The sequence below is a fragment of the Ruditapes philippinarum genome, unplaced genomic scaffold, assembly GCF_026571515.1.
Source record: "Ruditapes philippinarum isolate M1 unplaced genomic scaffold, ASM2657151v2 ctg795_1_1_1_1, whole genome shotgun sequence".
NCBI classification, from domain to species: Eukaryota; Metazoa; Mollusca; class Bivalvia; order Venerida; family Veneridae; genus Ruditapes; species Ruditapes philippinarum.
The window spans coordinates 548,971-576,459 of NW_026857770.1; the positions used below are offsets into that span (position 1 = coordinate 548,971).

The 27,489-nt window shown below is 31.8% G+C and overlaps 1 protein-coding gene across 1 annotated transcript; it reads right to left on the reverse strand.

Annotated features, from left to right (window-relative positions):
- LOC132750930 (uncharacterized) lies at positions 1 to 25,635 on the reverse strand. Its single transcript, XM_060741020.1, has 2 exons — positions 25,473 to 25,635; positions 1 to 3,306 (listed from the first exon to the last, which is right to left on the reverse strand). Exon 2 carries the CDS (start codon positions 3,231 to 3,233, stop codon positions 2,364 to 2,366), a length of 870 nt encoding a protein of 289 aa, XP_060597003.1. The 5' UTR covers positions 3,234 to 3,306; positions 25,473 to 25,635; the 3' UTR covers positions 1 to 2,363.
- Between the last annotated feature and the right edge of the window lie 1,854 nt (positions 25,636 to 27,489).

Sequence of the window (27,489 nt, forward strand, 5' to 3'; positions counted from 1 at the left end):
TGCAATTTCTCTCTCTTTATTAAACATATTGCGTATAAACATAAAACGTCAATAATAATATCATTGAATATCAACATATTATCACAATATTTGGCACGAACAAACCGGGAAGATAGAAAAATAAATTTATTTAATATGACATAAATTAGACATAAATTTGAAAATATATTCTTACACCTGTACGGTTACAGAGTTTAAATGGTTCTTGATATTGAAATACGTTAAATGACTACAAAAGAATTTATTTAATCGATTAGATAATTTGTACCTTTACAACGGTTCGATTTTATGTCTAAATTTATAGAAGCTCACGCTGTGATCTTGACTTGTCAGAATTACATTCTCAAAATAGTTTCATTTTTTTTTTATTAATCATAACGTATCACAGTTTCGCTTTAGAAAGTAGTTACAGAGTCACCTGTAGTGTAAGCCCGCATTTATACCGACCATGTACAGAACACCAACCCTGTTTTTACAGACCTCCATCTTATTTTTCTGTTTGGAATATTTATAAATACATGCAAATACATCTGTTTTAGAAGTCCATTGACAACAATGTCCTTTTTGTCAGTTTTCGGCATATCTTTTTCTCCTTTTTGTATTGTCACGTAACCATAATAAGAAAACATAGCCACGTTCATTTAATCTTCCAAAAAGAAAATATATAATTCAAAGACTTTTACTTATAAAGGCCACAAAGTCCTTTTTGTATTCCCAGAATTTAGTCTATATGAATTTGAATGCAATTACAGAATAAATAAAAATTATCACAAACTGACTGTAAAAGTTTGCGTCAAAAATACTATTTTAAACGTCAAAATTTATTAAGAAATACTGCTCTTCGATATGTGTCACTCTAACTAAACAGGAAAAAGACTGAGTCTATCTATCCTCTCTACTTCATTCAATTAAAGCTCTTTTTTCTTATTTCTCTTATTTAAACATATTTATACCTTCCCCAACATGAATAGCAGTATATACATGCATAATAGCCAACAGAAGTGAACAGGTTGACCTGCAAATTCTAACAACATAAGCAAACGGTTCTTTCCGGAAATATCACAATAAACTAAATTACAAAAACACAATTTACAAAAACTAAATAAGAGTAAAAAAGGGAGAAGTTTCGAAAATTTTGTAAAGTTTCAGAAATTAAGAATTTAAAGTTACTGTTTAGAGTTTTGGAATATCAAATAAGCGTAACAAATGATTAACTTAAAGTTCATGTATATGTAATAGTCGAAAGTGTGGAATAAGGTACTATTTGTGATTTATATGTTTCGCAGTTTTTACAATATTTACCTCCCTTGACAAAAGTGTCAGCCTTTTTTTTAGTGGGGCGGGGGGTGGGGGTTAACATTCTATGTAATATGATAGACAAAACATGAACAAAAAATCATTTTAAACAGGAACTTTATGTGAGTCATCAAATTCTTTTTTACATATGAAGGAAATATTATAAAAACATCAGTATGTAAGATATACATACGTACGCTATCAGTTTTCATGAAGAAGATAGAAATATTTAGATTTTTGTTCTATCTTATTTGAATAGACCCTCAAAAAAGGCGGCCAGGAGAGGTAAAAATTGCTCTGTGAAAAACATCTTTAATTGTGAAATTTCTTCTTTTGTTTTCGGTAGTTGCTGATGAACTTCTCCTTTCATTTTGAAAGAGTTATTGACCCCTAACAGTTTCTAAATTGTTACTTCTAATCCTTGCCAAATTGTACTTAACAGCAGCTTTAAGGAACATTGGCTTTGATCAGAAACAACTGAATCTGTGACCCTTAAATATTCTTTTTAAGTAATTAATAACTTGTATCAATGTGTTTTCTTTAAAACTGAATCAAATTTAAATAATGAAATACTTTGTAATATTGAAGTAAACTATACTAGTACCCTTTTGATGAAAGAACTATTGTGAAAATGTATGTTACAGTATTTACCCTAACTTTTAGCAAACACCATTTTTTCCTGTTCAAAATATATGCATTTTATCAACATAAAAACAACCCTTAAACACTCCGAGTTAAAATTTATGTTCCATTTCTGATAAGGCTCTGAAACAGGTCTCAGTATCTTTTACAGGTCTTCTTATTCACAACATCAAACATAAATAGTGAACACAACATTCCAATAGCTAAATGCACATATACCTTATCGATGCTACCCACCATCGTTCCACTATTTCTATTTGCATTGTATTAAACATTCTTCTTTTCCCATTCAAATTTTACGTCGAGAGAAGAAGAAAAAAGAAAATGAAAACTGTATGTGCTTCAGTGTTTCATAATTCCGTTTTATCATGTCACGGAACAGAGAAGGAGAGAAGGAACAATACCGTTGTTTGAATAAGATTTGACTATGAATTATGTAGCCGTTGGCGGTCACCTCCTGCAAGCAGAATATCATTGGAACTAGGTCGAGAATGTCTGTCTGATGTTAAATTGTCAGGTAACCTAAAGTTCTTTGGAAGAGATGCTGTTCTTCTCATCGATTCAGTTTTAGGCCTCCACACAGTTTGATTTTGGGATGAAGCTCCACTCACCCAAGGGCGTTCATATTTCCTTGTAATTTCAACAGCGCGTCTTGCATTTGCTATAAACTGTTTATAATTTGGTTGTGATCTTACTTTCGCTGAAATGTCCGGAAAAATTGCTCGCGCAACCCGAGCTTGTGCCTCTGCACGTTTTGTTTTTTCATGTAACTGAACCATGTATTCTTTTGTTTTCTTTTCCAAATCAGCTAATGACATTCTCGATGTGTTGTTAGTCCGCCGTTTTTGGAGTAAAGGTTGAGAGCTCGGAGCTATTTGAGGAGATTGAGGCTTAGTTTTTGTAACAGGTGTTTTTGTTGTAGTTTTTGCATCACCGACAGGTTGTGTTTTTGTTTGTCTAGGTGATATATTTTCAGTCACTGACCTGAACTCAGCACTGCTGGAAATCTGCCGTAGACCTTTAGTCCTGTCTAAGGGAATTTCATAGACAGCTTCTTCTAGAACACTATTTTTATCTTCTTCTTCGTCATAACTTTCATAGTCTTCAATAACATCCACATCTATGTGGTCACTAAACGTCACTCTCAAGTTTTTCCTTTTAGAAAGTTTATATGCAGGGTAAATTCTTTCAGTGGTGTCCTGCGTCTCATCGTCAATTTCAATATAATCAAAATACTGTTTTCTCTGTTGAGGCGGGGATTTATGTACAGTTATCGTCGCCTCGTAGTTATCCATATAGTAAGTACTTTCCTTCTTTACACGAGATTGATCCTCCTTACCCACACTGTCCACGGCAATCCCCACTGAACTGGAATTAGAGTACGGTTTTGTCATTTTATTTTAGACATATGAAACCACTAAGTTGTATTAAAAACATAAATAATGTCAGTTAATAAATACATATTCACTAAATAGTTCCATAACGGTTGAAAGTTAATCCAAATTATAACTTTTACACACTTATTTATCCGTGCTGTTTTGTTCTTCTTTTCACGTAAAGAAAACTTATCTTTAAATGATAAAGTTTTGTTCAACATTTGGTTCTTTTACTGCGAGAATATCGTCAAATACTGGTAATATTTTGTGATAATATTCCGAAAAGTAAACAAAATATTTTGATAAGTTGTAAATCAATAATCTAATCTTATTGCCTATTTGCTCTTAAGCTGTACGAGATTTATTTGTGAAGAGTTTTCTAAACTTCTTTCTTTCACTATCTTTTTCTGCCTCAAATAAAAAAGTTAAATTCGTCCATTTTTAAATGGCCGTCTCACAAGAGAGAATACTCCGGATTAAAATCACGGCCGTGCACTATAAGTCATACGAAGTTTTCATTTAATCCGTTCGTATAAGTTGATATTTTAATCTTTTGTGACGTTTGACTTATATTTGTATTAATAAATGTCGCGATATGTAGCGGCTTAATACGATTACAATATAATAACACATGTCTTCATGTTTCACGAAAAGTTCCTTTGTTGTTTCTCACAAAATATAAATCACCCCTCTGAAGTAACATTTAACCTCTAATTTTAACACCTTTATTCGGAAATGTATGAAAATGCTTTCGTAAAATTCGCTAACAAAGCCGTATGAATTCTCCAGCGTTAAAGTATTCCAAACTGTTTATCAATTGTACAATCTATTCAATGAAATTAAATTAAACATCAAGGTCTCCCGCCAATAACTATTACCTATTGACCATTTTCATTCTATCAATGTCGAACTTGAGTCTTAAAAATCTTTTGATATTGAAGTTTTCAATGTAGATTGAAGGACTTTATATTAGCTGATGGTATCTTTAAATTCGACAGTGGGAAAAGTTAAGGCTGAGGACAACCGGGAAAACATCTGTTAAATAATGCTGATCTCATTGTGACAAATAGATCTCATTTTAATTGTTACTGGCACAAGGCAATTAATAAGAAACATATTATTAATAAATAAAACATGCCTTAAATTGTCGGTATTGGGGATAGAAATTTTAATATATAGTTGGTTGGTCTCTGATATCAGGTGGTCTCCGGAAATAATAAAAATTTGACTATTTAACTGGTCTTAATGAGAATAAAAAAAATTGTGGCTTTACAGACCTGTAGTTCAAATACGAATGTGGTTTTTGACACACGTTTGACTATATTTGGAAGTAAGATTTACTGTTTACACACATATACATCTTTTTAAGTATATATGTATACATGTTTTTGCAGTATATGGTTCTATTGAAATTGTGTTCTTATTAAACAAAAGGCTAGAAAATTTGTACAGAAAAATAACATTAAAACTAATGTAGCAATTCATACAATCGTTTAAACAGTCTTAAACTTAAGCTGAAATGTGACATCAATCATCATACGTGATTTAAAATGAACAGCGCATGGACGGATACTACCCGTGCGGATACATACTATAGTTTTTTATTGCATTTAAATAAGTGGGTTATCTTTAAACCTTAAATTGGCCTTATTTATCAGGCTCTTATCTTTAAGTTGAATCTTCGATCGTTGAATGAAGTATTCTGTAATCACTTTATTGTATGAAACTTTCGTTTCTATCATTTTTTTCCATACAAAAATTGATTGAAATCGCCACAACGTGCTTATTTTATCTTAAGAATTAAAGTCATGTAAATGACATTACGACGTAGGTATAATTTAATTGAAGACTCTTGTGCTGTAATTTATGGACACGTTTCACGTAAAGAGAAATAAAACCGGGAACCATTTATTACTTTTGATAAAGAAATATTATAAAAAGATAATAAAATAAACCGGGAAGCAGTCGCCCGTTCTACTCATTGAATATATATACTCGTATATATACAAAAAACTCATGGACTATGTTTTTATATTTTTATATATATATATATATATACTACAAAAGCGTTTTTGACACAACAGAGAACTAATGCTAGATCGTTCGTGCATAAACATCTGCAAAATCACGATTACGCATTTATAGGACGATATATATTAAATAATACGAAGGACTTCTCCAGATATAAATGCACAAAAACGCTCATTATCGCTATTCTTGCATAAAAGTAAAAGAAAAAAATACCATGCTGCGGCTAATTTGGTAATTACGCGTGCTAGTGCTATGTTTTGATAATAAAACTACCGGGGATTTCATTGCAGTAAGCTGTTGTTCCAAGGCGCCCTGATTTGCACATACTAAAACGTGCAATAGTCTGAGTTCATCTGTTTATTAATGTTGTATACCTGAGTGCCGAGTTTTTATGCAAAAAAAAAAGATAAAATTTAATTACTGATGAAAAATATCAATTTCAACATGTTAGTTATTTGTTATTCTTGATGTTTGAGGGGTTAAAATTGTTGTTGGTGCTAAAAGCGTGCCTGCAATGGTGATGGGAATGGAAAGAGAACTAATTAAATAAGCCGTCTTTTAAAGAATGACTCCAATGGATTGGCACATTTGATACCCGATACATAACTTGAACAGTCTTGAAAAAGTACTAAATGTCACATCACAAATCACGTGCCAAATATATATCTTTTGCTTGCTGTAACTCGATCCTTTTAATGCAACATATTATGCTCATTTTTTTTATGACAAGTTAAGTTGAATTACTAATATAGTTCAAACGATTGACTATATAATGGTGATTTATTAGTAAATGATAATGAAAAATGTTTAGTTTGTTTGGATTTTACGTCACACCGACACAGTATAGGTTGTTTAGGATAAAATATAAAAACTAACATATTATAAAAGTACTGCCCAATTATTTTTTGAAATTGTTGCAATCGTAACATTCTGGGGAATACTAATAGAGCTGGTCCATGAGTCACGTGGGCTATTGATTTCTTTTTTGAATAGTCAGGTATATAATAGCACACAATTATGGTAAAATGCAATGTTTGCAATGTATTTTGACGGTAACTTGTGCACTTGGATAGGCATAATATCATTTAAACTGTTGTAGCATTGTATATTGCTCAGATAAAAAACAACTTTAGAACCAATGGTTGAGAAAACAAACAAACAAGGGTACAAATGAAGCATTTGGTTCACATAAACTTTTCAACTTTTGACTATAAAGAATAATATCAATCTAAAAGAGAACAGTAATTATAAGGTCCATCTCCATGTTTTGTCTCCCATTATTATACCTCTATACATTTATTAACTTCAAAAATAACTCCAATTAATTTTCAAAGAGCATCAAATTAATACATGTTTGCAATTACTGTAAAGACAGCCATCTTCTTAATATCATTTATAAACATAAATAGGATTCTCAGATATTAACAAAGTAATATCATAAACACGTCAATGTGGATAAAATAGTCACAAAAGATCACTTGCACTTTATAATCAGACAGTCATTAAGTTCAGAAAATTTGTACTCAAAATACAACTTTCATGTAGGGTTCGGCTTAAAATACATGTATGAACAAAACAACTTTGCAATAATCACGACATGGAAAAAAAACTAAAATATGAACAAAACACATTTGCAAAAAATAATGACATTAAAAGGCACTTAAAATATCCAAAAAAAGAAGAAGATGAAGAAGAAGAGGAAGACGAAGAAGAAGAAGAAATGTGGGGGGGGGGGGGACTTAGATTATGAGCACAACACTTTTGCAATAATAACGACATGGGAAACTACTTAAAATATGACAAAACACCTTTGCAATATTTAGGACATTGGAAAGGGGCTTAAAGTATGACAAAACAGATTTGCAATACTTGTGTTATGGATAAGGACTTAAGATATTGCAGCACAAGCATTAAGACATAGGAATGTGATGATATATTTTATGAAGACTTCTGTTAATGATTGTTAAAACATTTTATAAAATCGAACAAAAATCAGTCGTCTTACACCTCATGATCGCACTTAATGAAGACCCTTTGACGTTTCCGTAAATAACAAATGAATTCAAAATAAGGTTGCGTGTGATATGATGACTTAATGAAAAGTCACCTACACTAAGCTATATATACAGATATTTGAGCCGTGTCATGACAAAACCAACATATTGGGTTTGCGACCAGCATGGATCCAGACCACCCTGCGCATCCGCGCAGTCTGATCAGGATCCATGCTGTTCGCTTACAGACCCTATAACAAGTAAAGAAACTGCTAGCGAACAGACTGCGCGGATGCGCAGGCTGGTCTGGATCCATGCTGGTCGCAAACCCACTATGTTGGTTTTGTCGTGACACGGGTCATTTGTATATCTCTTTCCTTTCTTGTCCATTATTTGATCAAAGTAAAAATATTTGTTTTTGATAGTTATTTGCCATGATTACTTAATACATTTAAACATTCGGCACTGGTTGACCATAATAAGTATATATGATTTTTAAATGTATCGAAACGCATAATAGTAATTTATGAACCAGACCTGTTTCGACTCACATTCATGTTTTGTTTTAGATAATGAATATAAATAATTAATGATATAGTTAAGAAAAACTTGTAATTCTAGTATTTTACGTCATGACACGTCAGTCAAGAACATCTTAATAACGGTCATTGACGCATTTAACTTCTATGTCAGTCAACAATGCATTAACATCGGCTATGATTGCAATACATTGTGGCGGGAAAGCCGAAAAAGCAACCTAAGAAGTACAATTTGAAGCAAATATTGAGCAAAATCTAGACATTACACCCATTAAGTCTAGATTCTATGTTTATATAAAAGTTTACTCTATATTAACATATGTTTACTGATAAGGACGTCCGTGGCTTAGTTGTTAAGTTCATTGACTTCAAACCACTTGCCCCTAACCGCTGAAGGTTCAAATCCCGACAGGGAACATGGTCGTTCGTACAAGGAAACCATTCAGCATTCTAGATAACGGAACGTCGGTGGTTTTAGTCAGGCGCGCGTTCGTGCCTGAAATAATGCAAAGAGGGGCATTTGAGGTCTTCCTCCACCAGTCGCCTTATGTGACTCCTAATGTTGGTGCGATTTAAAATGTAAATAAAAAATGATAAAGATATTAATTAAAAAAATAAATAAAAAAAATAAAAGGAATAGTTATATTGACACGTAAGACAGTAACGGCGTTCCATAGGTGCGAATTCTGGATATTGTCTCGGTGTGAACTACTTGAAGTACTAGTAGTGCATTTATTGTTTGTATAAAATATTAAGAGCAAATAAACGATTATATGTATAATCACTATCGCACATTCAAACATAAAATATTTAATAACTAAACTTATGAAGTTCAGACGAAAGGAAAATAAAACGCTATGATTAATATATGACACGAACATATTTGTTTTATTGTAGATCGCAGAGCTCCACTTATATCTTAAATGAAAATAAACGAATATATACTCAAAAGTAACTGCGACATATATATTCAAAAATAACTGAAATTACTAATAACTGATGTTTCTCTCATTGCCGGTTTCTATGGACCGTTGCTATGCAGAACTGAACGGATGAAATATTTTCTCGCGCATGCGCAATCAGCGTAGAGCAGAAACATCACGCCCTATACAGAAGACAACTACACGTTCATAGACAATGGTAATAAGACATAGCATAAATCTTCAAAATAAGGTCAACTTAATTATTCTTGAAATAGATCTTTTTCAAATAATAAATCTGAGACTTATATAACATAATGTAATAAGTACACAGTTTACAAAATATAACCCTCGAAAAAATAGAGAAAATAGGAATCCCTAAAGAAAACCCAACACGGCAAATTTGAAAATGTTGCAGGCTCGGTTTGATTGAGCCTGTTCATGAACGGTACTCAGGGGCGTAGCTTGAAAGAAACCAATGTGTAGGCACTTGTTTTAGGGGGGTTCGGGGGCATGCTCCCCCGGAAAATTTTGAAAATCTACATTGCCGTACCTGCATTCTGGGGTATGTTAAGGCATGTTCTGAAGGAAGAGTATTCATAATTTTGCTGAGTTTTGGTTACATTTTTTTCCATCAATTAAAAGATGACCATACTTATATCACTAACTCAACGCAAAGATACTATGATATTTTGGAAAAAAGAGCTTTTTTTCCGTATATAGTTTTGGGTAATAATATATGAATCCAAAACGAACAATTTTTTTGCAAATTTTTAAGCAATCATTAAAATTTCAGATTCAAACTAAGGTTGTCTAAACATATAATTAGAAAATAATGAAAACAAAGATCAACAAGACCGAACGCCATTAACTAAATGCACCCCTTTACACATGACAATCGGTATTTAAATACCAATTGATGATGAAATATCTAATGTCACACAAACAGCATTGAATACATTTTCTCAGTAAGATTTTATGTTCCCATAATGTTATGAATGAAAGCCTTAGTGAAACATATACATAGAACATAGAATAGACTGTTTACGTGAAGTCAAACATATAAAGAAAGTAAAGACAAAGCAAACTTACAACTCCAGTACGTTACCTACAGTAAAGTGAGAAAAAGAATTCCGAAGAACTTTTATTATCAAACATTTTTGTAATTTCAATGAACTATTTCGCGCGAAGTAGTGTCAGAACGTTCAGAAATCTAATTCACAATTGTAAGAATTATTACCAGTGCGAATGAACTTGACATGTCAGAACGGTCATATTCATTTACATGTACACGTACATGTTTATTTTAAAAACTAAAAAATCGGATATTTTCAATCATGTTTTTCCTTACATTCTTTCTTTCTTCTAATATTTCTCCATAAGTTCCCTAAGTCTCTCTATAGTGATAATTCAACAATCAATTATTTTCTTATTTTTTCGCTGTACATTTAAAGAGCTTACAAGTCAAAGTCAAGTCAAGTCAAAAAACATTTTATTCTCTCATTCCATGTACAAACATGACATAATGGAGTAATAAACATGAATAAAGTATAATGAGGCTCAAATAACAGTTAATTAACATACTAGCGAAAAATATAATAGAATTGTGCTTCCAGTCTTTAGGTACGTGGAGAGCCAAAATTGTTGTGTATATATATTACTAAAACATATTAAATAATAGAGAAAGCTAGTATTACATTCAAAGGTATTTTTTCATTTTTTCTCGTCACACGCACACACACACACGCGCGCGCGCGCACGCACGCGCGCACGCACGCACGCACGCACGCACGCACACACACACACACACACACACACACATATATATGTATACTTTCTATTTCAACAATGTATTCAAAGTATTAAATTGACGATTACTGCTCAATAGTCGTAACGACAATCAATATTTTTAACGTAGATGAATATACTACAAAAATTTAAGTAACCATACGAATCATTTTTAAGGTATAAAAGGAGAAGTCTAAAAAGTTATGGTATAGAGATGCGAATAGTAGATGAGGGGAGATAACAAAAAAAGGCTTTGTACGTAGATGTTGTTGCATTTACTTCCCTTTAGTTTAAGTGTTAGGTAATATTCAAGTGTTTAGTTATGCAGAGTGAATTTGAATATGATCTAGAAAAAACTTTCTGATCGGCGGGAACTGGGGTCTCCGTCTACTCTATCGTGGACCTGAACTCAATCAGAGCACGACCTGGGGCATGGAAGCTCTAATAAGGTCTTCCTGCGATGAAACGCGCCCCAGGCCGTGCACTCCTGTCCCTCGACTTCCCAATGGCGGTCGGGAGACAGGAGTACCCCCGACTTCACGGTGAGTCCTATACAAAGGTGTCGGAGGCCACAGCCCCCACACGATCTTACAATATTTAATTAGCGAAAGGCTATATCATAGGCCCAAAGAGGAAAAAATAGTTCTTTTGTATAATGTAGAGAGAAATAACACATTTTCATATAGTGAAAAATACCATTAGATATTGAGATACGAAAGTGGATTTGATTAGTATTTCTAAACCTAGACAACTTCTTCTGACCTTTCCTTTAGAAAAATCAAAGATCTGTGGTCTAGTTGAAATGCGGGATATTATAAATGTGTGCCACTGGGTCTCCCAAAACGAAACAGAGACTTTGCAGCACTTTTGAAATTCGGAGAAAAGAAAGTTATATTATAATCATTACATAGTGGTCAATGCCTTAAATTCTACTTAGTATACACTTAACAAATTTACCTAATTTGAGACGTTCTTGTTTATTGTTAGTATTCATTAATTCAGATGTTTTGATTATATTTGGTCTACTAAAATAATAGGGTTTTAAGAAGCGTTTACGCTCATTTTCAAAGATTTTGCATTCGAATAAGAAATGAAATTCGTCGCCTAATTTATTACATGACGTACATAGTCTATCATTTAATTAAATTCTTGCCCAGTTTCCGATTTCTATCGGAAGATGGTGGTTTCGAGTACGAAATCGTATCAATGAATATAGAATTGTTGACTTTGGCAAGGATAAAAATTATTCTCTTTCAAATTTGCATTTAAAAAGTTTATAGAAGCTAGCCTTAGAAGAGTTTTCTACATTAGCATACCATTCGTTAATAAACAGATCTTTTAATTTTTGTCGTACTGAAAGTTTTAGCCATTTACTGTTTGGGAAATGATGTTTCGTCCATATATGTATCATTCCACATTTGATAAAAATGTCCTTAATATTATAAAACCAAGGATATTTTCTTTTCAATGATTCATTGCCCAATGTTTTAGCTATGTTAACTACATTTTTGTAAACTATTGAAGATAATTTATTTGGCAATGTATCTGGATTAACATTACATATTCTTGACCAAAATGCAATAGTTTTCTCTTCAATATCTATAGAGAGAGGTGTACAACCGGTTTCCCCATATACCATATAGTTTGGGGTTGACTTTTTTAATTTTAAAATATACTTAAGAAATTTAAGTTGAACACGTTCAATTATATCATAATTTCCAAAACCCCATATTTCAGATCCGTATAAAAGAATTGGTTTGATTGTTTTATTGAACATGTCAATCTGTAAATCTATGGGTAAACTTAATCTATTTGAATTTTTAATTAGGCTATACATAGCGCGAGTTGCTTGTGTAGATAAATGTTTCTTACATTTAAAAAATGATCCGCTTCTACTAAAATATATTCCAAGGTACTTATATTCTTGCACTATTTCTAACTGTTGATTATTAAATGAAAAATGATATTGAGGTATTCTTCCTTTTGAGAAAATTAAAATTTTTGATTTTTCAATATTTACGGTTAGCTTCCAAGCATCACAATATTCTTCATATAAATCAAGAGAGTTTTGTAATTCATCTTCACTGTTAGCTAAAATAACAGTATCATCTGCATAAAGTAAGATAAATAATTTTTAAAAAGTCTGCATATCATCTGTATTTTCACTATCAGGTATAAGTATTCCATTTATATTAGTATTATTGTCAAAAAAATTGTGTAAATCATTTAGGTAAAGAGAAAACATCAAAGGCGAAAGGTTTTCGCCTTGTCTTACACCAATATTACATGGAAAGAAACTTGATACAGTTGAATTTGATTTAACACATGATTTAATATTATTGTACATGTTTTTAATAAAATTGAAACATTTTCCATTGATATTATAATTACCTAATTTATTCCAAAGACCATCTCGCCAAACAGTATCAAAAGCTTGTTTAAGGTCTATAAAAGCGCAAAATAATTTCTTTTTGTTATTATTATTATATTGAATTAAATGTTGAAGAATAAACATATTATCTTGAGTTGAAAAACCTTTTCGAAAACCAGCTTGAGAATTATGTAAAATATCATTTGATTCAACGTAATTTGTCAATCTGTTATTGATAATGCAAGTAAATAATTTACCAAAGCAACTGAGCAGAGTTATGGGCCTGTAATTTTCTGGTTTGGATTTGTCACCTTTATTTTTATAAATTGGATTTATGAGTCCAATGGTCCATGATTCCGGGATTGTGCCATTGTCTAAAATCAAATTGAATAGTTTAAGGTAAACGTTTTTAAAAATATGATACGAGTATTTAATGTGTTCATTTACAATATTATCAATTCCACATGATTTGTTATTTTTTAGAGATTTGACTGCTTTTGATATTTCTTCTTCAGTTATTGGACAGTTGATAGTTTCATTTATTTCTGCATTTTGCGTTTGAATGTGAACCTCTGGTATTTGATCGCTTATATTGCTTGCAAAATTATTTTCTTTGAAATAAGAATACAATTCATTAATACCACACTCTACTTTTTCTTTGTTGTTACCTTTTAAAATTGTCCAATATTTTCTAGGATCAGAATGTTTTAATTTTCTTAATTTTTCTATATTTTTATTTTTAGCTTTATTATAAAAAAGTTTCATGGTTTCTTTATACATTTTACTTTTTGTTTTAAGGTTTTCTTTATTTGTCTCTGATTTTCGCAATTTATAAAGGTATTTAGCCTTATGGAATTGTTTACGCGCAGTTCGACATTTATGCCCAAACCACGTCGATGAATCAGACGATCTTTCATTATTTATATTTTTATTTTTGCGCATAGAACCAAAAGATGTTTTTGGTGATCGAAGAAATAAAGAAGCAATATCTGACATGATATTATCCACAGTTTCTTGGTTAAAATTGTCTTTAATTTCCTGATTATCTAACTTATCTGATAGTCTACATACTTCATTCAAATCTATATTAAGTACGAATTCATTTATTTTAGAGTTATCCCATAATCTTATGTCAGGAGTATCGTTAGAATCGGTTTCAGTACTTTTAGGAATTCCAGTGTTTAGTGTTAAACTTAAAGGGTTATGAGCATCCGATAACAATGGACAGAAATCTTATACCTGCATGTTGTTTATATATTTGAAAATATTTGAACTGCATAAAAAATAATCTACTGTGCTAGAGGACTTACAAGTTAACATTCCTGTTTCGTTTCCCTTTGTTCTGCCATTTAAGATATAAATATTATTAAACTGGAGAAATTCGATAAGTCTGTTACCATAATTATTTGCAATATGATCACAGTTTCTACGACGCTTCGACAAATGTTCTGCATTATCAAATTTTTGCATTTCCGCATTATACTCATCACATATTTCATGAAGATTTTGCATGTTAAAAAAGTCGGTGTCTAACACAATGTAGTCGTTTAGTTCTTTGGTCCTAGCGTTAAAATCACCGAACAATGAATGGTATGTGTATTTATCTGATAAACTGTTCAGTTCTAGTTGAATCTCTAAAAACGGGTCTTCGACCGAGTAATCTGATCTTTCAGGTGGTATGTAAACCACACCACATAAAATGTCTGATTCAGTTTTGAAAAGTTTTTTCGATAGAGAGAACCAAAGAACAAGGTTAGATTTTGATTCTATTACAGTTACATATTTCGACAAAGCACATCTGTAAGCAAGAGCGATTCCGCCTGAAGCACGTTTACTAAATTTCCTGTTTTTAAAATGAAGTTTGTAACCAGAGAGTTCGACATGATCCAGGTCATTTAGTTTTGTTTCTTGTAATCCAATTACTTCATATCGGTTGAGCATTTCAGTAAATTCAGGACATTTTATCTTTGATTTCAACCCACAAACATTCAGCGAAAGAAATGAAAGATTACAATTAATTTTATTTGATATTGTATTGTTCTGTAGACCTTTACTATCATCGTTATTTCCATTATTATTACTTCTATTATTATTATCATCAATTTGATTATTATCATAATTATTATTATTATTATTATCATTATTATTATTATTATTATTATTATTATTATTATTATTATTATTATTATTATTTGTATCATTATTATTATTATTATTATTATTATTATTATTATTATTATTATTATTATTATTATTATTATTATTATCATTATTATTATTATTATTATTATTATTATCATTTACGTTGTTATTGTTTATGTTGTTTTTATTTACGTCTATGTTATTTACTAGTTGGGCTTCTTTAAAATCATTACTGCTATAGATACTATAGTGATACATATTTGAAAAAAAGAATACAAGTACATTGTAAAAATAAACAAATTCTAACAAAGTATAATATAAATGTTGATGCAGATGAATAAATGAGCAAACGTACATGCACATACACTCGTGCAGAAAACATGGTATACACAATAAATTATTATTCAAGTTTGCTTTTGCATATTTACAAACACATGTTGTGTGGCAGTTAGAGCTATTATAAGCAAAAAAATATAATTCTTCTTTCCCAAATGGCACTGTTCTTACATTAAGATAGTATGTCAAAAATTCAAAGCAAGATCGATATAATTCTATCTTTGCTCTTATAGTATGATAAACGTTAATGAAGTACTCCGCAAAATGTAATGCCGTAACCTCAGACAAAAATACATGTTTAAAAAAGTGGATGGCAATTGATTGATTTTGAATATAAAAATTAATCATATTGTAAATTACGTTACAGAAAGTCACACCACAATATACAAAATTTTGTAAAATTAACATTAGATTCAACAATTCTAAACAGTATATGGTGGTGATATGAAAATGGAATTTACGTCCTATCATATTAAAATTTATGTGGTAGTAACAAAAATACATGAGAAAATCTGTTAACGTTGTGTAGAAGAAAAATAACAACGCATATGTCAGGAAAAGTGCGCAACACAATTTTAGATAGCTAATTACATAAAATATATACATCTATCCGCAACATTTTGTACCTTTATTTTGCTGGAGAGGTATTGTTTCCAATCTGAATTACATTGTTGTGAAATGTTTGTAAATGTTACTTTGTGTGCAATTTAATGAATAAATAAAGTTTCATTAAAGTATAAATTAAAAAAAGAGAATTAAATCGCCAGCTTTATAAGCAAACTCTCCACAAGTACGCTAATTAATGCATATTTTGATGTGTATTCGAACACATTACTTGTATATATATCTATTATATATAATTAAAATACATTTTAAAAATTTTAAAATCATGTAATAACACAGATTATGTTTCACGTTTACTTCAAATCGACTTGTGCTCAAGATTTGACGGAGATGCAGTTTGAACAGAATAATGTACAAATAATTAAATCATGAATACCTTAAGAAGGGAAGAGAATATAAAAGTCAAGATGTCTAGGCTTCATTCGAAAGATATCGCTTAGCTTCCTCATCAGTTATATAAAGCTAGCACTACCGATATCTGGATATGGCCGATCATTGTCGTGCATACTTGTAATATTTATATTTTGAATCGAAGCGCTCAAAATCTTTTATATTGTCAAAAACGTCATCCGTCTCTGATAGGTTTTACCACAGAACAACTTTATAACACGGCAACACTTTAGTTATGAAATAAAACTTGATATAAAGAGTATAAAACTCGATTGGTGGCATATAATGTTCTAATATTTGGACCTACACATCTACCGCCCTTACCCTAAAAATTTTATCGCATTTTTGTAATAATTTAATTTTTCATTTTTGAGGAAAAAGTGTAGGCACGTGCCTACAGTGCCTATAGGAAGCTACGCCACTGGTACTGACAAGTGCAAACTACCGTCCACGCCCCGTACAAACACTGGCTTAAGCAGAATTCAACATTTAACATGAACTGGTACAGTTCATTGTTATTCTGTAAAGGTCATGTGACAATACATGAAGCGTTGTCGAAGTTTCATCTGGAATCGAACGTACATTCGCTTGCTCACTTATTCACTCACTTTTCATTCATTTATTCATACATTCATTCATTCATTCATTCATTTTTTCATTCATTCCTTCATTAAGAAAAAATAATATGGAAAACTCTTTTTGACGACATTTGGTTTATTTAAATTATTTACGTCATAAATGACGTACAAACTTACCCCTCCTTAACTTCCGGGATATCAAAATAAATAAATACACGTTTTTGTTTATCATAAATGTAACTTTATATACGAAAATAACACTTTGTATAAATACGATACATTTTCTTTCTATTATGGAATTATTTGAATAATAATTCCAAATCATAATATATAACTATTAGTTGATAATATAAATACGAAGTCCAGCGCGAGTTTACTATAGTCTTAAATATTGATTAGACATTATTCCGGGTTCATATTAAAGTTATTAAAATATTTAGACTGTAGATAAAATAAGCTGTCACCCCTCCCTTTTCACTCTTATAATTTCCTAATACCTCAACTGGAATTAATTATAAGATAGGCATACTTAAACGATCCCTTTATTTAAGGGTCAATATGCCTCAGATGTCCATACTTTTTAATTCTTTAGAAATGTCAAACATTTGTTAAATAATGTTTTAAAAATGTATTTAGAGCATATACCGGTATAAGATATTTATCAACTGAAGAAATGTGCGTTGAGTGTGTAGTAATATGTCGCAAAGGCAACAAAATGTAAGCAAAGTAGTATCTTGACCTCAATTCAAAATGCTCATTTACTTTGATTATACACATTATCCGAGCAACAGAAGTTAATATAATATGTGGCAAATGGGTAATTTTTAAGAAACAGATACAAAAACATAGATTAAAAAAAATAGTAGTTCTGAGGCATAATGGGCCTTTAAACTGCACATTACAAGCATTCTTATTCTTAAGTGCTCTTATGAATAAATGAACAAATAAAGTGATTTGAAATGTCAATTTGAATAATAAAATTGGACTTTTAAATTGCAAAAGTAAATACATGCAACATTATATAAAAGATGAATTAGTTTTTGAACATCGAAAACAAAACATACAGATATAGAATTGACTGAAGAGAATACAGCCCTCAAATACGTTCTACAGTAATATGTTAATCGTTTCAACAAAACTCTTGTCTGTTCCCAAATATGTAAAATATTTTAAACTCTTAATGGATATTTTGTTCAATACTTGGTTATTTCTAAAAAGATGTTTCTCTAATCCTGGAAAGAAGGTATACGCATGCGCGGATGACTGCAGCATTCACGTACTATTCCGAATTCGGACATGTCTTTTTTGGATGGTTTTCGTGTATCCGCTACAACTGGTGAATTCACCTTAAAGCTTTTTGGTAGCGACTTATTTCTTCTTACAGTACTAGGCCTTACACTTTGATCTTTAACATGATCGTCAGACGTTTGCCAGGTATGGTAAAACGCTTGCATATCACTTCCTTTCATCCACTGGCGTTCTTGCGGGGTATCAAGACTAAGTTGCTTTCTCCTTTCAACAGCTTTTCTTGTGTTTACAATAAAACTTTTACATCCGAGTTCACTTTTAAATTTTTTCATAAGTTCAGGCAACATTTCTGCCAATGATTTCTTTTTATTTGGATTTTCGTGTCCAGGACTACTCTCGTGGTGAACGTGACTTTCGTGGCGATGCTGATTGTGCTGAAAAGAACACTGTCTTCTTATTACAGGCTTTTTCTTATGAGACACCGATTCTTTCTTTTCTTTTAAAGAATCGTCCGCGTTGACAGATGGCTTTTGGTCTAGATTAAACGAAACATGTCTTCGAACAGTTGGTCGTGTAACACTTTCCGATTTTGGACGCACTTCCACTGACGAAACCTGTCTATGAATGGACCGTTTAACCATTTCTGACCTGGGTCGATCACGTGTATTAGATAAGTGTCTATCAGTTGATCCGTCATCATCTTTCTCACTGGATATGTTCTCCATATGCCCACCTGATGTCATTTTAACAACAGTTGTATCTGCCATTTTTTCATCCTTTCTGTTCATGAAATCGCTTTGAAATACCCTTTCACTCTTTAGTCATTCACAAAAAGCAAGTATTTTCCTACCCTACTGTTTTTTCACAAGTCTCTGTAGCAGCACAAAATAAGATTTATACTCTCTTGTCTGATTTATCAATGAATGGATCTCAGTTTATAAACTTTTCACACTAGTTATGTCTTAATACCGTCATTTTCTCTGTATCCAATATGAGATGACTTTCTCCCGTCAATCACAATCAACTAACGAAAACCATATTCAAACATTCCCTTACACTCAAAGTTTCGTTTGTTGCTTTAAAACTTCACGTTTGCTTCTCTAACGAAAATCTTTAGATTTATAGTCAATTAATGTTACACTTCAGAGTTGGACCTTGGCAAAGAATGCCTTAATTTCTCCCCTCATTCGTTATTATGTTGACATAAGTCATTAAATTGTATAAAATTCGTGCAAAGTGCCATCAATGGTATCTGATTTATAATTTTAAAATTTTCAATCGAAGGTTCCTTATAAGCAAAAACAGGTTTTTCTAAACAAATGTCACTTGTGTTATTGTATTTCACGCTTAGCGTGATTCGGCTGACCTTGATATAATCTTCAAAATGAAATTCATACCTTGATCTGACGGTCTTAACGGTATAATGACAAAAGCATACAAGGTTCTACGAAATCATTAAAACTTTCTTTTCCGAAATATTAAATGGTAATCTAATATAACTGTGACATAAAAATGTGTGCTAAGTGCATTATTTCAATTTTCCGACAGCGATTGGTAGAAAGCTGTCATATCCGGATGAAATCAAAGCAAAATGATGTTACTAAAGGCCCTGTCAAACTAGGCTGCGCTTTCACTGCGTTTGCACGGCGTTGTTGAATTTAACAAAGCGCCGCGAGATCGCAATAAACATGCGATGTTTTTGATGACATGGAGACTTCACGGCATATTCACGGGGTCCTCATGGCGATAATGGCGATGATACGGAGCTTCCATTGCGTTTTAATCGGCGATTGTCTACGTTCGTAATGCGCTTCTACTGCGTTCTTTTTGCTTCCACCGCGCTTTTACGACGCTCACACGGCGCTCTCGCTGCGCTCACACCACGCTGAAATCGAAAAGCTCCGTATAAGGGCCGTGTACACGCAGTATAAGCGCGGTAGAGACATCGCACAATCTCCGTACAAGCACCGTGGATAACCACCGAGTTCACTCGGCGTTCCTTTTACGCTTTCACGGCCTCATGTTGCGTTGCAGGAGATGCTACTGAGTTGCTACGGCGTCCTAACTGCGATCCCACTGCGCTCTTGTCAGAACGCCGAGTGACAGCGTTTGTTTTGAGCATGTTCAAAATGCGCGCCATCGGTTCGCGTTCTATGCGATGCCACTACGATGCCGTAGCTTTGCTGCGGCGAGGTTTGCGATCTTACTGCGCTCAACTCGGCGTTCTGAATTTTTTTGGACACCATGAGAACGCCGCCCTAGTCTGACGGGGGTTGGAATGACGTTGACAAATTTACACTGCTTGTATAAAAAAAGCTGTACATTTTTGTTACTTTTTAAGCTTTTAAAGATTTTATAATTGTGTATTACCGATTAGTGAGTACATGTACTTTGTGTAGTGATTTCTGCTATATATCAATCATGACTTCCATTGAAAAAACACCCTGCATTAAACAGCATTTTCTGCTACAGAAGTAAATACAAAAAATACAGCATAAGGTGTAAAAGTTCAGATGTAAGCGATATAAAAGTGATTTGTTTTCCCATTTATCGCTTTTCACCAGCTATTCTTAATTAATACATCTTTATATATCGTCACATAAGTGCAGTAATGTGCTAACTCCTTATATGATTTAATAGGAGTTAACCTGTTACTCCACTTAGATGACGTTATATATGTTGAAATGATAAGATCTCTCTTTCAAAGGTCATATATACAATATATAGTAACTGTTATAAATATTTGATTATTGTTGATGAATTCAGATTACAATATACATGTATTTGAATTTACAGATTTCAAAGAAAAAGTAAAAGGTCTACGAAGGAAATTTGCATCTGAATTAGTTAATTGTGTATTTTTATAATTATAATACATGAATATAAACCAAAAATTTTTTTATCAGTATGTTAATTTCATTATCACAATAAAGCATCAACTATGTTTGTTTTATATTTATAAACGTGCAAAATTATAACACAAATTAATTAAACAGATCACGAGAAGAATACGTTAAACGGTTGTCTCCCTTAACTAAATTACTGCGCCTTATATAGTCATAGAGCTATTTTATCTAACAATCTTGAGCTTTTGCAGATATCCTACACGTTTGGATGTGGCAGCAACATGAAAACATTTAAAAATATTTTATATAGTTATTTTTTATTGCACGTAAAAAAGTAATGCAATAACAATAAGATAAGAACACATTTTCACGCTTGAAACAAAACAGCACAATGTCTGTATTTGGTTCTGATATGGACAAGAAAACAAATTCATCCAATGTTAGTTTGAAAACACTGATCGAACTGTTGATATATTCGCACCAATCACTTCATATAATCACGCACCTTGTTTACATTAGCAAGGTTTAGATATTGTTTTAGAAGTTCAAATACGGTCTAATCATCTGTAACATCATAATTTGATAAGTTGATATGTTTCCAATATATATATCATGTTATTTTGGTATAAAACAAGACCATTTAAGTGTTAAACCTTGGCACTCTATTCATCAAGGGTAATCAACACGTATATTAAATATTTGTAACTGAATTACTTCAAATTAACGCGTTCACGAAACGTGATACACTGGTATTATAATAATAATTACAAAAATATAATTATTAACGTTGCATACAAATTACAGTTAGAAAGGAAATAATTCGGATGTTTATAAAAAAAAGTCGGTGTTCAATTTAATAATGTGTTGAAAGGATTGTTTAATTGAAGGACAAACCTTTTTGAACATTTGAAAACATCTATAGATCGTTAAAATACGATCCCCGTAATTATTGAAGGTAATAGCGGACACAAATCAAATGTCTGTCAACGTTATGAATAAAGTTGTAGGAGATGGAGATAAACATTTTGACATTATGACTGGACATCACATGGAACATGAAACCAAAAATAAACACGTAGAACAACCATTATCCGACATTATAGCTAAATTTCATAAAATTAAGGAAGAACGGTTTAAACCGAAAGATAAAAATCCTTTTATCAGGTCAAAATCACCAGATCACCAGAAGAAGGTTGACGATATCAAGTTTGAGACAAAACCACGACCACAAAGGCTCGAATCTCTGATAGAAAACCGGCCACAGTCAGCATCAGAGAATCCCCTTGGTGGTCCAGTTGGTGCAAGGGGTGGTCGTAGAATGTCATTACCCAGTTTGTTCCATCCGTTAACACCACGACCCGTATATTCAGACAGCTCTGAAAGTATCGAAAAAGAGGACAAAGAAGTGAGTACACATCCTTTCCAACGCCGACATTCTATGTCACATGTTATGACAGAATACTCAAAACACGATCTACACCACCTGTCTAAAATACATGAAATGAGAATCCAAGAGTTAAACGAAGTTGTTGACAAGAAAAAAGAAAAGAAGAAGCACAAATCATCGAAATCGAAACTGACGGAGGATAACGATACAACAGGATGGCTAACTGGCGAAGATCTCCATGCCTTTTACAATATGTGGGAAAATAAGGGAAAGAAATGGAAGAAAAAACTACATATTCGGAAAGCTCTCTCTCGCAATGAAGCCGCAGGTAATCAGGGAGATGGGGGACAGCACAGACCACGTGTATTCTCGTTCTAAATTTCTTTATCAAAGATTCAGATCGGAAGTCCTTCTGAATATGCTAGAAACTCTTATTTCAAACGTACAGTGTTTGTCTAGTCCAAGAACAGTAATTATCGATGAGTTTATTTTATTATATATTTTTTTTTTTGAAAATGCTATTTTGTTCATTTTAAATATTGTGTATAAAAGATTCGACTTTTATATAAGCAAATATTCTGCGCGAATCAATCATTTAAATCGCCTGTCATATCAACAATCATTTTTTTCTGGCAGTCCATTCAATGAAATGCTAGATGGCGTGTTCTATTTTTATCATTCCGATACGCCAATCAGATGATAGCGTCGCACCACGTAGATACCGTCTTATAAATTATCGCCGTCAGGCTCTACTTGTACTCGTTCACTCGTGACATCATTTATATTGAGATAATAGAGATCAATTTTAAGTGCATTGTTGTAGAATAAGGCGTGGTTCGAGTTCAAATTCGTAGGAATATAATTGCGAAGGATGATAGACGATAAACGTCATTTAGGTAATCGGCGTCATATCTGACGTCAAATGACATGTAAGCATTCCTTTTTACATTGTTATGCAGTGCATATATCATGTAATAATGCACTTGATTGGTCTATCTATTTGATATGGGTATTAGTATGACGTGTTTTAGAACGATTATTTTGATTTATGACGAAAAATGCATCATTTCAGCAGACGTTTTTAATTCTAATGACGTATACGTTAATATGAATGTCCATTTCTAAACGTCTGACACAAGCTGTGTATTCATTCTAATCAGAATAATGATTGATTGTTCATCGTGCTTTGAACAGCTGACGTCATTTATTCAGAATGTGGCGTCATTTAACGCTATGTGATCAGTAACATATTTGTTTACGAGTATGCATATTTTATTTTAAGAAACATGCTTTTGTTTTACAGTTTCCGTTGTTTTTCTTTCCTGTTTGTTCTATCAGTTTAATCAATTTTATGAAATTTACCCGTCCCCCGGATGTTTGCCCCACTTTCTTTGCAGTAGCGGCATTTAACCCTCGTATGTTTTGAAGGGCGGACATATGATATAAGAGACTAAACAAGGGCAGAACTGTCCGGGAAGCAAATGTTTGTTTACCATTTAATAATATTCGTTAGGTAATGACCACGAACCAGGCGGACAAGTTAGGCTAGCAGAACCAACATTTGATAGGCATCTGTTATACCGAAGCATCTAACATGAGACCCACGGCATTTCAAGAGTAAAGTAAATAAATGGCATGACAATTGCACTTTATAACCTTAAGTCCTTATTTAGCTATATAATGAGTTTGGAAATAATGGGTAAAAACGCAGGGATTAGCTGCGGCAAACTCTTTCCGCTTCGTTTTCAGTTCTTATTAACTTTTCCTGTTTTCTTTTTTTTTCCTAAATAGTTTTGCAAGTAACATACATTTAATGAACTGGCAAAAGATGGTGGCTTTTCTTTACAAAATGAAGGGTTCGGCGCAGTTCTTCATCTCAGCTCTGTATGGACAGAGGAAGGCGTGTTCTACTTTAATAGCACATTGCACAAAACTCTTAATGATTTCCGGTTAACATATATGTACAGCTTAAAGACGGATTTTTTTTCATAGAACGAGCTTCATTACATTAAGCGGAGCGATGGCCAAGTGGTTAAGGTGTCTGCCTCTCAACCCAGGAATCATGGGTTCGAGTCCTAATCGGATCACGACCATGTTTCTCAATATGTAACGAGTACTGGTGGGCTCGAGAAAGCGGACTCGAAAGTGATTAAGAACTTGTTTCGCAATCGAGCTTAAATAAATATGTTTAAACCAACAATTACATTATAATTCAATGCAAAATGATATTAGCTTTCATTCATATGATATTTGATATTAGGGTCAAAAACATTTGTATTGAAATTATGGAAAATCTGGTGTATCATTGCAATGAAAACTTGTTTATTTTTGTAAATATTAATCATGAAAGTCGAAACTACATCACAAATAGAAATAACCCCTTTCATAAATATGAACATAAGTCGGGCATAATACGCATGCAGGAAGTACTAGGTGTATTATTTCATTGATAAAATTTGGTACATTGCAAATAAAATATAGCGACAAATTCAAATAACCCAGTAAACTGATTTTTGGTTATTTTTGAAGGTACAGTGTGAAAATGTTGAACTTTTTGATACACTTCTAACTAGTTGTTGATTGTTTACCCTATAGTTATATTATCAAATATCGGACATTGTAAAACGTACTAAAAGACGACTTTAATGGCTATTTAAGTATCAATTTAAAAACAGACTGGTCCCCCGGCTAACTTTATGAGCGGCCATTTTATATGGGAACAGTATCTGGGAACTATGTCAGATAGAACAAAAAGCCCAATATTTTCACCATTGGAGGAAACAGATAAAATGTACAATTGGATTTCTTAAATGGTATATCTAGATAAAACATATCTAGATAAACAAATACTAAAACTTGAAATACACAGACGGTAAGTAAAAAAAACTGTTCAACGGAACCTTTTTTTACATCGGAAGTTTATAAATCTTAAAGTAAATTGTATAAAATATGGGTAAATCTTACCAAACTTTTCAACATATCCATGCACAACAAACTTTCACTAAAAAGCATACTTAAAAATGAGGGATTTTAATCACAAAACCCTTGGTTTATACAGATAATAATAATACAACGTTTTCAATGACATGCATTCATTAACAACTGTATATGTCATTTTTATACGAATATCTTAGCTTGAGGCCTGAAATTCTTTCATTCCCATTTGTATGGCATTGGATGTATTGAAGGCGGTTTAACAAATGACATATTGTTAATTGTTTGGTACTATTCGTAAAAAAGATGAATGAATCGTTCAATTAACAAACACGTGTAATGATATATATTCAGTCAGTTGTTGGCATTTATTCAATTGAAAAATAGAATACAAAAACCACAAGACGCTTCTTTTTAATCCACAGGGTAATAATAAATCAATAATCAATAAGAACATTATTAGTTCTTAATCAATATGAAAATTATTAGTTATTAATCAATATGAAAATTATTAGTTATTAATCAATATGAAAATTATTAGTTCTTAATGAATATGAAAATTATTACTTCTTTATCAATATGAAAAGTATAAGTTCTTAATCAATATGAAAATGATTACTTCTTGATCGATATGAAAATTATTACCTCTTAATCAATATGAAAATTATTACTTCTTAATCAATATGAAAATTATTACTTCTTTATCAATATGAAAATTATTACTTCTTTATCAATATGAAAAGTATAAGTTCTTAATCAATATGAAAATTATTACTTCTTTATCAATATGAAAATTATTACCTCTTAATCAATATGAAAATTATTACTTCTTTATCAATATGAAAATTATTACTTCTTAATCAATATGAAAATTATTACTTCTTTATCAATATGAAAATTATTACTTCTTAATCAATATGAACATTGATCATTCTGATACCAAAAATTACCCAATGGTGTCAAAGTAGAGAAATGCTTGTAGATGAGCATTATACAACATTTTGTCTTTATTAATTGAACCAATTGCCGAGATTGAAAATAATGAATCTTATAATTATCAAAATATAATTCTATTCATAAGTTAAACTTGTCAAATTTTGTCATAATGAAAAGGGGACAAGCAGTGCATTGAAGCTGGATTGTATACTATGGGCACATTTTCCATATTTCTCAAATATTGATAAAATTAATTAAATAATTAATTAAGAACAACAGAAATGTGATATTTGAATACAATTAAAATATTTTTTTTAAAATGTATGTTTGAATATTTATGTGATGAAGAATAATATTTTGTTATAAAATTATTTATTTTCTGCCATATATAGATGCATTGTATGTAATAAGGAATCAAATAACAGAACAGAACATTTTTCCCACACATACTATAACAACATCCGTATATAACTCTTTAGTGGTCTATTGTCCCGTATAATACAAAATACTATCATCATTATCATTTACGATAATACTGACCTTCAATTATAGACTAACTTACTTTAAAGTAGTAAACACTGGCATCGAATATCAAAAAACAAAACGACAAAAAATATATAAAAGTAGGGCATATTAGGAACTATTTGCAAATGCGTATGCTGATTTGGATGATGGCAGGTTTCCGACAGGCTGCCTTGGGTAAACGGCATTGTTTCGAAAATCGGTTATATTCTATTATCTACGAAAGACCGGTGGGGACATGTCAACTTCACGAATTCCCAATTTCATTTTCATGAATTCCCGATTTCAACTTCACGAAGTCACGATTTCAACTTCATGAATTTATAATTTCAACTTCACGAATTCACGATTTTAACTTCACGAATTCACGATTACAACTTCACGAATTCACGATTTCAACTTCACGAATTCATGCTTTCAACTTTGTTGATCCAAGATTTCAACTTCACGAATTAATAATTTTCAAATTCTTTGATTATCGATTTCAACTTTATAAATTCACGATATTAACTTCACGATTTCAACTTATGAAGTTCGTGAATTTGTGAAGTTGAAATCGTGAATTCATGAAGTCGAAAACGTGAATTCG